This window comes from Pyxicephalus adspersus, chromosome 5 (genome assembly GCF_032062135.1).
Source record: "Pyxicephalus adspersus chromosome 5, UCB_Pads_2.0, whole genome shotgun sequence".
Taxonomy (NCBI): domain Eukaryota; kingdom Metazoa; phylum Chordata; class Amphibia; order Anura; family Pyxicephalidae; genus Pyxicephalus; species Pyxicephalus adspersus.
The window spans coordinates 76,876,975-76,890,347 of NC_092862.1; the positions used below are offsets into that span (position 1 = coordinate 76,876,975).

The following is a 13,373-nucleotide window of genomic DNA, read 5'->3' on the forward strand; positions in this document are numbered from 1 at the left end:
AAATGGTGAAAAGCCCATACTGAACCGAAGTGTGTTCTTTTGTATACATTGCCAGTGTTCACTCACTGGGAATGGTTAGATAGTGTGAGCATGTGTGTTTGTGTACGCATAGTTTTGATATCTGTATGTGTTTTTTGTGCCTTCCTGTAACACTGAATAATTTGTTTACACACCATTTACTGTTGAGTGAAAGCATAAAAACTACAGAACAGGCTGTGCTCCTTGGACAACTAAACTAACAGCTATACAAGTATACAGCAAGAAATTTTGCTACCAAGTAAAAACATTTGGGGGCTTGTGGCCGGGATCTCCAAGCAAAACATGATTTACAATTTTATAATGGGAATTCCAAATCCCAACTTCATAGGTTATTTACCATAAAAAAAGGGACTTTTACTGCATTCATCATATTGTAACAAATGATTATATATATTAATGTTAAAACATGATTAACATGTACAATAACACATATTTTTAACACAATAGTCCTTGTTTCAAAAAAACTGTTCAAACAGTTCATATTAGTATCATTACTTACATTTTGCGAACCATTTTTTCAAACCTCCTCAGGAAACACTGAGACCTATAATCATTTATAATATAGTCTAAAAATGTATTTATTAACAATCATTAAGAAATAGCTTACATTACCAAAATAACTTACAACAGCCCAAATGGACGCAAAGGGACACCAAGGTTTTGAAGCTTCCTCAGACACAGTCAACGGGCACATGTAGGAATAGCAACCCAAAGAGTAGGTGTCTGCCAAGGTGACTCCACATGTGTTGGAGAGGGAGTATTCATGCAATCCTCTTCATAGGACACAAATATACCTAAAATAAAATATATCCATACTAAAAGTCAGAGTTTATAAGATTGAGTATAAAGGTTTTTGTTAGTATTTATAATTTAGGTTTCTATATCACTAATTTGGGTTTTGACTGACTTTCATTATGGATATATTGTATTTTAGAGTGAATTTGCATGAATACTCCCTCTCCAACACATGTGGAGTCACATTGGGGGACAACCACTCTCTGGGTTGCTATCTCTGCATGCGCCCGTTTACTGTGTCTAAAGAAGGTGCACAACCTTGTGTCCAAATGGAATGTTGTAAGATATTTTGGTAATGTAAGCTAATTTTAAGTGATTTATTATAAATAATGATTGTTCCATCTTGCATACAAATTTAACTTTAAGAACAAACCTACAGTCCCTATCTTGTATGTAACCCTGGGACTACCTGTATATTTACTGTATACAATTATCTATAGTAACACAGTGGTCAAGCTAGTAGTGCATTTTTTAATTTTGTTATGCCTTTGTGCTAACTCACACTGGCAGTGAGGATGTGGTACATTTACTAGTAGTAAATTTAGTATTAGTAGCAAGACGCCAGGCATGTGAAATCTCACATTGAAAAGGCAGGTGTGACCCTGCCCTATAGATTGCATAAAAACTGTATTTAGTATGAATTTTTGCAAGGCAGTCATACTAAAAAGAAAGCCTTGTTTGTAATGTAAAAACAATAATTGTATTACTTTAGTTTACATTATTAGCCTTACTAACAAAAAAAAGATTGCCAAATTTATTTGGGGAAGCTTATGCCCTTAGATTTAAGACAGTTTATTTTAATAGTGTATTGTAACTAAAAGTAAATATTTAAATATAAATAAAAGTTCAATTTTGCTAAAGACAAAACAATAACAAATACCTCTCTTTTTTTCCAGATATGGTTTACCTTGATCATGTTGGCACACCACTTTTTCCTGAAAGTCTTCTTCAAAAGTTCATGGCTGATTTGTCTGAAAATGTTTATGGTAAGTAAAAGTACTTTTTCCTAAATATCAAAGTGATGCAATAATTTTTATTTTTATAAAATCAAGTAGCGTAAATGAATTGGACTATAACCTCCACTTTTCTGTGGCATTTCCTTTAATGATCAGTAATTATTGTAAATGTAACTTACTGCTGAGCTATGTTGGCTTTCTTTATATCAGTGTGGGGATTTATATAGTTATGTTTTAAAACATCTGCATTTTAATTGAAAGGATTTTATACTGTGAATAGGAAACTATGCACGCTAAGTAGTTGTTAGAGGAGATAATATTGCAGTTTTTACATGTTTCAATGTGTATTCACAAGACGTCACATTAAATTAAATGTAGACCCAAGTTAAGAATGTGTTATTTTTATTATTTTATGTACCCTTAGAATAGAATAGAACTGTGCCATACATTTTATATTGATAAGTTGTTTTAGTTTTACCAAATGTTAAATGTTAATAAAATTCTCTTGCTGGTTTTATTATCAGTACATAAAAAGTGTTTTCATAAAGCAAACATGCATACACAAAATGTGGAAAGATAATTGTGATCATAAACATTTTACAAAAATAATATTAACATTTCTTTTGGATCCTTTTGAGCCCTTTGTAATAACACCATTGTTTACATTATTGTATAAATGGCTCTTGTATGTTAGGATGTTACTGTGCTGTAAAAAAGAGAATAAATCTACGTTTGCCACATGGACATAAAAAAATAACTTGTCATCTTTCACCCTACCACTTTCTAAACTATGCCAAGGCAGTGCCAGTTAGGAAAATTGATGAGTAGGCCCTGTGGGAGAAAGATTCCAATTTAAAAGGAAAGTTACACTTTCAAGAGAAACTTATAATTTTAATAGTTTGTTTTTCTAATACTTTTCCATTATTGCTTTATTTCAATTACATTTGCTTCTTTTCTTGTTTATTTTGACTGGTTTATAGTGAAAAATAATTTTACTGCAGAATACCTCCATTACAACATTGTCATGGATTAAAATAAGAAGAACAAAGCAGAAACTGGTGTCTTTTACACGTTCACTCGATATATAATTGAAGGTGGATTCACACCCTATCAATAGAGCAGCAGGGAAGGATCATTTAATTTGAGGTTGAGCTACTGATCCCTGTAGCTAATTTTGGCATCTTTGACAGATAGACAGATGTCCTTGTAAACAGAGGAATCCACTTGGTGATGGAATGTTAAATAAAATATTTAGAGCTTATTTAACAATTAAGGTATTTTAGTCAAGAAAATATTTTTGAGAAACAAAATGGGTTTGCATACCTACACATACACATCCCCTATTTAATTTAAGTATATTGCATTTTTGTTTTTATTCATACATATATCCTTTCCTTTTACTGCTTTTTATTTTTACATTTTTAAGGTAATCCTCATAGCAACAATTTAAGCAGCAGACTTACCCATGATACAATCGAACATGTTCGTTACAGGTAAGATAATTTCTTTCTTTGCTTAACAAACTTTCTAGGACTAATATTGTAATTGTCAGTGCAGAAAACTGTATTTGTGACCTAGAAGCCACTACAGTATCATGGTATAGTGCAGTTATACTACAATATTATTTTTATAACCTTCATTGTCATACATACCAGGAAAAGTTTTTATGGTAAACATTTCAGGCACACATTATTTTAAAAGCTCATGAAAAAGACTAGTCCAAAAAACAATCAATTTTATTTTTTTTGGTTTTGAGTAGATGTACTCTTTGCTTGATGAGTACACTCTGTGCTTAGTACCTCTGGCAAACCTCACTGATGTAATTTACTCATCTTCATTTAAAAAGCCAGCTAATTTTGTTGATCTTACGCTCCCTTTTTTATTTGAGTTTAATGCTGAAGAGAATGACAAAGGGTTGGAAGATTGGGACAGAGCTTGGAAAGATCCCAGAACCTTTAACCTCCCTGGTGGTAATATTAATGAGAATTTTTAAATGGAAAAGCGGTACACAAAAATCCTCAATATTTTAAATGTCGCCTACCTGCCTAACAGACCCACCCTCCAGCCTAAGACTCGCGAGCCGGCATCTGCTTTCCCTGGCCTCGCATCCCCCACATTCACACGCCAGTAAAGAAGATGCCGGGCATTGCTGAAGGAGGCTGCGGACATCGCTGGGGGAGGCCACGGGCACTGCTGGAGGACGCCGCTGGAACATGGGAACCAGGCAGGACTTGGTAAACTCCCTGGCAATTCCACACCGAGTGTGGCTCTGGAATACCACCAGGGAGGTTAAGAAGACTTAAATTTAGTATTGTTTTTTAGTTATTACAGAGGACAAATTTAAAAAAAAATGCCAGTACAATTGCACTTATATGAATGCTTTTCTATTGTTCAATGTTTTTATTATAAGTACAAGACTTAAGGAAAAAGTGAATGGATTATAAAAACTAAAGTAGTAACAATACCTTTAGAATTTAGACCTATAGAAAAATGATAAACAATATAGGGCAGAAGAAATGTGGATGAAAGGATTATTTAAATGCACGTATTGGGATTTTTATTGTGTAACTATGTGTATATGAGTATATGATGTGTATATGTAATGTGTATATGTAACTATGTAAATCATAACAACAATGCAATTTGTAATTAGTAGACTCAATAAAAAACCCAATATGTGTATTCAAATAAATATTTGAATAAGGAAGTTATAGAATAACTTTAATCCCAGATAAAAAAAGATTCATATGGGTTAGTCAAGCCAGCGTTAAATAGCACCAAGGTTATGAAATAGGAAAAAGGCATTCACAAAATAGGAAATTACATTCTGTTACAGTTTTATTTAGTTCTAGATTGGCTAAAATCAAAATCTCATTTGTACATATAAAATAAATAAGTCTTAGATGGAAGAGCTATATGTAAGCATTAAAGCTTAGAGAATTATCCCAGCACTCATCAAGGTATACTGATTTTTTCAAGAGATGTGATAGAAATATGAGAACTAACGTTTGTAAGCTTTAATGTGATCCAGTGGTAAGGTTGAATGAAGTAACAATGCCCAGCAGAAGAATTTCACATTTATTCCTCAAGCTGTCCCAGGAACAAAAATTTAAAGGTCATTTTAAGGCTCTGGGGTTAATACATCCGGCCCAAACACTGGGTTAAGAAAAAGTGACACTAATGGAGTTTTTTTTTTGATTCCTATATCTTTGGGGAATTACCCATCAAGGGGTTAAAGGTTTTAGGGCGGGAAGTATATGGAATTCAAATCAAGGCCGAAATTGGTATTAGGGCACACACATGTATTTCCAAGAATAACTAAAGTGGGGTGTTGTATGTAGTATAAAGGCATGTCAACTGACAAATTTGGGCAGCAGCATACTATATCAATAGATTAGGCACTTCCAACCTACCTGACTGTGTATAGGGGTAAAAACCAAAAGGTCTATATCAGCCCTAGAAATAACATCAAAAGTCAGTGACTGGTATATTGTACAGCTGAGACAATGACACCTGTTGACACCTGTTGCCATACACCAAACCTGTTGTTGGCAGGTAATATGTATAAACATACTGTTCCTAATAAGCTTACAGCTGGGAAGCCATCTCAGAGCGTGGTACTACAGTAAGACCCCTTTTACTACTCTGCCAAAATGGCCATATAAATCTCTCCCTCAACTCCAGTGGCTCATGTTTTCCATCTCTACACCCCAGTCCCAACATCAAAGTCCCCTCAATATTAGTTTAAAAAAGTTCACAGTGAAAATTTGCAGGGTCCTTCACAAAGGGCACATTAAGAAACCCTGGGATGATGAATGGGTCCAGTGTGATCCAAACGCTCCTGTGGTGAATCTCAGCACTGCTGTGGGGTAGAGCATTGCCCAAGGGAAGACAGAAAGGACCCCTTAATCTTTAGCAGTTGTCTCTTCCAGATATGGCCAGAGGTAGCCTGCAGATCCTTGGTTATCTCCTGGACTCACTATTTCTGAAGAGAGGCGGATCTCATATAGAGTTCGCCATTAACTCAGGTTTAGTGTAAAACCAGAATGGCACCTGCTTCCAGGAATTGATATAAGGCCAGTAACTATGAGTGCATCTGCAGGGTGAAAGTAGCTGTCCTTCTGTCCACCACAACATTGAAAGGGTGGCCTCACTTATAGGTGGCTTGTCTGGCACAGATCGAACTACTACCACTACCTGTCTCATTTAAAAGGTATGCCTTTGAGAGAGAGAGAGAGAGAGAGAGAGAGAAAGGGCAAGAGGGAGGGAGGGCTGTGAATGATGCCCTGTTAGTATGAAATTGAAGATGACTGTCACAGTAACCTTTAGGTTCATAGGCGAGATTAACCCTAGAAGACCCCTGATTTGCAAAATTTTGTGTCAGTTTCTATTATCTTGATCCTCCATTTGCAAAACCAATGAGAATAGTATTTTGCAGTCAATACTATAACCAGATTCCAGCAGCTAAAGGCATGATTCAAGATGAGCAGAGGATACCTCTATAGAAGCCACCTGCATATCGAAGGAGCATACCTGTGGTTTAACTTCCTCCAGCTCCCCCTTCAATTTTCCTACAATCTTAGTTATGATTGCGCGAGTCAAAAAACCCATGAAGTTCTGGCATCCACCAGAATTACTGCATCTGAAAAAGAGGTGCTGGCATAAAAATTACTGGGCAACACCTTCGGGGGGAGGTTGTGGGAGTCAACCTGTGTCAGCAGAGTAACTTGCCTAAGATTAGATTTGATTAGATTGCATAACAGTTTCCTTCACATAGGGTCACATTAGCACCAGTTTGGGATGACCAGAGACCTGTGTACAGCCCCCTGCACATCCCCACTCTTCAGCTCTAATCTCTGCACACCCTCCTTCAAAACTCTTCAGCCACTGCACATTTTTCCATTTACCTCCTGGTTTGCCCAATCTTTGGAACTGCCCTAGTAACATAGTCCCTCGACTGCATAATGTAAAAAAGGAAAATAATTGAATATGATAAGAAGAGAACTAGGTTTCCAGGGTTTCACATTTTTTTTCAACTCAGAGGTTGATTGATATTATTTCCACTTAGGTATGTATTTTTTTTCCATCAAAACGTCATTTTTAAAAATGGCTTATATCTGGTATTAGTAAATTATTTATGTTCTATAAATGTTGGTATTGTAAACATTTACTCATGTCATTAATTGCAATACTAATTGGCAAATGTATTTTTTATTAGTAAACATAACATCCATTCTTTATCCAATAAAACCTTTAAAAATAAACAATGATAAAATAGAAAGTGATCTTACAACATTAGTTGTAAGATAACTACCTGTATATACCTGAGTACACATTGAAATTATCTGCTGATATGAGTTTTTCCCCCACCAAGTGCATAATCCCTTTTAAAAAATTAATCACCCTTGAAAATTTCAGGAAGCAAGTGGCCTCCTTAGCTAAATGTCATTATCTGCTAAATAATGCAAGGTTATTGACATGTTCACATGGCTACATCTGGGAAATGTTTGCACAGTAACTCAGCAAAGAACAATAGGAAATGTAGTCATTTTAAATGTTAAAGTCTGAAAAGACAAACCTGTACATTATGGAAAGGTGACCTTATGTCAGCAGAAATATAAAAAAAAATCTTTATTCTAATATGTATGCAGAATGGTACTAATGTCTGGAAAACAATACAGAAAATAAAGCACATGGCATTTACTTTCTATATTTAAGCCTTTTGGTAGTTTTGGTTGGTAATAGAAAGTAGATAAGGAAAGGGCTATTCGTTGTTATTTTTAGTAAACGCCAAAGCACCAAAATAAAGATATGAGGCACTCAGTACATAAATAAGTACATAAGTAAATGTGTAAACTTGCAAATATATTGTGAAGTGACAATAAAACAGGTCATGTTGCCTTCCTTCATTACAGACTAAGTAGCACATGAACACATAAGTATGTGCATGCGGAGGGTCTCCTATTGACAGGAATGACGTCCATCTATACCTCCCTTCTGTCAAACAGCTGACTGTGATCCCTGCAACATCGCCACATAGGCAGTTTACAGGCGCTAAATGTATAGTTTTGAGTCCTAATAACCATCACAAGAGGATAGGGGGTATTGATCATTTTCTTAAACTCAACTTTAGAAACAGAACATGGAATGTTTAGATTAAATTGGAAAGAGGCTGTTGGAAAGTAGTTTTTTCCTACTGTGCTCTACTTTAAGAAACTATAAAACACATTGTAAATCATGAGTCGCTGTTGCACCATGAAGTAAGTTCTCTTACTTCCCTTTTTCAAAAATTTATTTTTTTAATTAAAGACACTCCACCATCCATAGGAATTACAATAATAATACAATAATAATAATCACAATTGCTATGCCTATCCTACTTTCACTTAAAAATTTATGTTAGCTAAACAGCTAGTAGATTCATGCCTTCACTTCAGCTGTGGGTGACCCATTCTGAAACACATTTTGCCATTCAAAGTGATACAAATATGGACATTTCATTGCTATACGACATACCCCATTATATAGGAATAGTACCAGTGGTACAAAACCACTAACCACTTGATAGCTGGCTGCCAGTCACCAAAGTCTGAAACTGATTACATTTTGTTTTCAATAGTTTTTTTATTAGAAAATGTTTTTTTTTAACATTTTTGTGCAGACAAAAATCAAGGAAAAAGATTTACAGAACACTTAATGGGTTTCTTATCAAATAACAAAGTGCTTTATAACTCAGCATACGCACAATTCAATTCTAATAAAACATACATTTAAGAACAGTGCAAAGTGGCAAATATTTGTAAACATAATTGATATGCACTTGGAAAACTGTAGCTTAACCAAACGTTGGTTCTGTTGTTCTGTTGTTGTGCGTACAGACAAAAAAAGAAAAAAAAAAAGAGAAAAAGAAAAAAAGGTGTGGAGGGGAATAAAAGAGCGAAAAGGTTAACAACTGGGGGGGGTGAAAATGGGGAAATAGTTGGAGAGTGAGGGATGGTAAGGGTAGAACCCAGGACCATAATTAGCAACAACGCCTTAAGGGTCTTTTTTCAAGCTTCTCCCTAAAAGGGTATATATAATTTGTTAAACACCAATCCAAAACCATCTAATGCAAGGACACGTCCACCAGAGATGGTAGAGCGAGCTCTCCACACCATATTGTTGAAAACACAGTTCTGATATGTCTGGTTTATATTTCGCCAATCAAACCGGTGTCAAATACCAGCACATGAGAATTTTTTAGTTTGCTTCACAAAAGCCCACATGTATAACACCATGTGCCGCTGTATCCCATATCTGCTCCCATTGGGAGCTTTTCAAAGGGCGGCTGATAAAGACTGCACAAAATGTCCCAGTTGTAGGTACAGAAAAATACAGGGAAGGGTTTCAAATTTAGATCTAAATGAAACAAACAAACATATTCCTGTAATTACTATCATACTATCAAATATTTGGCTCTGCAAAGGCCACTGACTAGCCGTTCAGTAAATTGTGCTGGCTCCTTAAATCCAAATAGAAAGGATAGGTTGCCGACTATAGTTGCCATTGGGATGTGGGGTGATATCAAATTGCCAGAATATTTCAAGTCATCAAACACTTTCAGAGTGTTGTATGAGGTGACTACATACATTTTTCCAGAAAGTGGAGGGGTCCAGAGCGGGGTCTTTTACTGTGGGAAACACCTGGTATGCTTCCAAACTAAAGCTACATACACACTTCCAATTATTATCGTTGGAAAACGAACGACGAACGTTCATGCACGATATATACGAACGATCGTATAGCACCGATCCTGCACATAGAGTTAACGACACGATCGTTCGTAGATATTGTACACACAATAGATACGATCGTTTGAGCGATAGAGGAACTATGTGCACGACAGGAAAGTGAACGGACGTTCGTTCATCACGCATGCTCTGAACATGGACGATCAACGAACGACCGTACACACGAACGATGTTCAACGATCGTCGTCCAATCCGATCCGTCGGTCCGGTCGTTCGTTTTCAGCGACTTTCCTCGTTCGTCGGCGTCGTTGGTTACTTTTTTACGAACGATTTTTTGCCCAATCGATCGTTCGTCGTTCGATTGGAACGATAAAAATTGGAAGTGTGTACGCACCTTAACTCACAAAGGTATATTAGCTTTAGCATGGTAGGCAGACAGGGAGGCTAATTGTTCTATAGTAGTACAGGATATTTGGCATTGCCAGGCCTTCATAGGCTCATAGGCTTTAGGTAAGTAAAGTATACGTTTAGACCCTAGGTCTGGAACCCTGCCATACAAAGTCAAAAAATGCTTGCGGTAGGGAGCAAATACCATACAGCGGGACTGCCAGTAGGAGGGCCCGGAATAAATACAGATGTCTTGGGAGGGCAGTCATCTTCAGAGCTGCTATCCTGCCAAGCCAAGAGATCTGGTATCTCTTCAAAGACTCCAAGGATTCCTTCACTGAGCCCAAGATCAATGCATAATTCGTATCATACAGTGTTTCATATGAAGCCGTAAGAAATTCCCAGAATAGGGTAGTTTAGTTGGTTCCCACTTGTAGGGCAAAATGGCTTGCAAATGGGTTTGCACCTCCAGTGCAAGAAGAAAACAGACAACACTTAGAGGTTGGGTATGGAAATGACTGGATTTGTGAGGAAATGAAACACTTCATTGTTTTTTTTTTATTATGATATCCACTCACCTCCAGACCTCCTAGCCTTTGTAAGCAGCACCAGGGGCTCTATTGCCAGAGCAAACAGCAGAGGTAAGAGCAGGCACTCCTGACGCGTACCCCTAAATATGAGAAAATATGCTGATTTAAGTGACACGTGGCTCAGTGTATAGCGACTTGGCCCATGTCTTGTCGCTCAGTGTATAGCAACTTGACCTTCGCCAAGATTTTAGTGTGAAATTTTACACCTAAGTTCAACAGCGATATGGGTCTGTAGTTTGTCCACGAAGTCTGGTCCAAATTGGATTTGGGCAACATACAGATAATCGCTGTTAAGGTATCTTCATAAGCTGATTGAAAAACCAAAGAAGAAGCAAAGATAACTGCAAACTTTTTACAGTAAAGGGCCGAAAACCTATCTGGCCTTGGTCTTTTGTGTGGTTTAGGAGCTTTTTGCTTGGATCTCTAAAAGTGTGATAGGTGCTTCTAGTGTCTGATGTAATGTTTTGGGTAGCTTTTGGAGTTTAATGCTTAATAACTGCACTCAAAGTTTGTCTGAAGAGATTAGGTCATGAGGGAATAGAGATTGCGTAGGTGGGTATGGAACTTGCGTGGACGTAGTTCCCTCCAACTATAGACCAAGTTGTGCCTTTGTAAAAATTTTGCAAAGGAGGTAGATGGAGGATTATTCAGTAGCTAGAAGGGCACTTGAGCTGCCTGGCATCTGTCTAGAGATGGGTGGATAATCATTTTGGAGTGACTTGTCATAATCAAAGTGCCTTTTTGGTGTTTCTGGACCAATGAAAATAACTGGTTAAAAATGGTAATTTTTTTAGTACTAAGGGGCATATTAGTTTACTATCATAACATATATGTCACCTATTTGGCCCACCAGTAGGAGATATCTGCCATCAAGATCCTTAATTTCAACATCACACATAAATGGAAGTGACTTCCGAAATCTGATTAGCACTCCCTTTTTTTTAGTTGGCTTATTGGCTACTAAAATATTTGGGGTACGAGGTAGTCTAAAAGTCTCCAGCTACATAAATTGTGTATACCCCATTTGTTGCAAAACATTAGGGTTTCAACAGTAAAGACCAACACTAAGTTTTAAGGCTTAGCAACTCTACTAGGGCAAGACTGTTGGGGACCAGAGGGGCTAAGACTCAGCCCATAGAACATAAAGCTGGTGTTTAACACTACTTGTTTCCTGATTCTCCATTCCCAACACCTGCGTATAATGGCAAACAATTATTCTGATTCCCAAGGGGATCAACCCAGATGGTGGGAAAACAAATGTACCAGTATGACTATTTTATGGACAGTTTCTGACACAGCAATCAGTTTCAGACTACACCCCCCTTACATGGGGGGACAGCATGGGCCGGCCACTAGATCAAATGGGAAGCTAGGCCCATGATGTCACCTCTGGACATTCAAAAATACAGCTCAACCACTGCCAAACTTAAAAAAAAACTAGGAAAATTTAACCATTAGGGTAAATTGCGGTAAGTATACTAACATATTGTACAGCCTATGGAATGCAAAACAGAATTCATAGCCCCGGTACAGAATATGGTACTGTCTCTATTAGAACAATCAAGACTTGAAAAAAAATTTTAAGTGGAGAGATGCCATTAGCACTGGCACCACTCCCACCTCAGGTATGCTGCAACCAATGGCTATACCAAGTCCTGTATCAGGAAATCTCATTACATTTTGTTTCGTAAAAACTTCAAGATAAAAAGATGATGGTACAATAAATGAAAACATGTGAAAAGACAAAGCCAATACACTACAGAGGGTTTCAGAAGCAAAACATTGCATTTTTTTTCCATGTTCTCTATTGCTCCAACACCACCAGAAAAAAATGAATGTATAGAAAGTATTGCAAGGGCATAGTTTCTACTCCTTTTTTTGCTCTTTAAGGTGGACATGTTGGTAGGTCTTTATGGGTCTTTATTATCACTAAGTTAAGGTGCCTCTCACAGGATACAGCCTTACTCTTAGGATGTCACATAGCAAAATAAATGCAATATATGTGAACAAAAATGCCATTAAACTGATAAAAAAATATTTACATTTTTAGCCAGTTTGTCTAGGAAAAGACCGTACTGTTTACTAAGACATCTTATCTAAATCATAGCCTAGCTAATACAGCACACACCTAAATCTCTATTACAGGTAATTTTTACCTAAATACATTTGACGTTGGGCTGAATAACTGACCCCGACTAATAAAACCATAACAAAGAAAGAATTAGGTTCATCTGAGTGGAGCACTTCTCTGTTGGTAGCTGAATTCTTGCTGCTTTCCCAAAGGTCACTTCAGCTGGATCAACAAAGACCTGTTGTGGGGGGTATAAGAACTAACAGTTGAATGATCCAATTGCTGAATAATAAACAAAATCTTTTTTAAAAATACCTCTTTCAAACACTTTAAGATCATGTCATGTCAAGAACTGTCATTGGGAGAGACTACCAAAATTTCATGTAGGAAGAAAAAGCTCTATTTACTCATTTTTCAATTTTATCAATGCAACCTAAATGTCATTTCCCTTTGCATGAACAATTAATGCATATGGAGTGGCACAAACAGTGGATAACTATATGCTGATCAAAAACTTCTAATTTCTTTCCTCATAACCTTCAGTCCTTCTATCCTTGCTCAACTTCGCTACCACCAAAGTTCTTGTTCCAGGGACAGATATTAACCAAAATTGATATTGATCAAAATCCAGAGAGTTTTTGATTTAAGATTTCAGAGAATATCTAAACAGAGATTACTACAACATTTAAATCTCTGACATCTCAGGTAACGGAATAAGGTGTGCGCTCTGACCTCCTTGAAAGTAAACATGATAAACTAACAATGGCTCAAAGTGATCCCCACTAATAAGTTACCAGCATGTGCC

At 36.8% G+C, this 13,373-nt stretch overlaps 1 protein-coding gene across 1 annotated transcript in view; it reads left to right on the forward strand.

The window, feature by feature from the left end:
- Positions 1 to 13,373, forward strand: part of MOCOS (molybdenum cofactor sulfurase) — a 141,447-nt gene that overhangs the window by 25,257 nt on the left and 102,817 nt on the right. The window contains exons 2-3 of the mRNA XM_072411910.1: positions 1,731 to 1,820; positions 3,217 to 3,283. Of these exons, the coding sequence (XP_072268011.1) occupies positions 1,731 to 1,820; positions 3,217 to 3,283 (157 nt within the window). The remainder of the gene's footprint in view (positions 1 to 1,730; positions 1,821 to 3,216; positions 3,284 to 13,373) is intronic.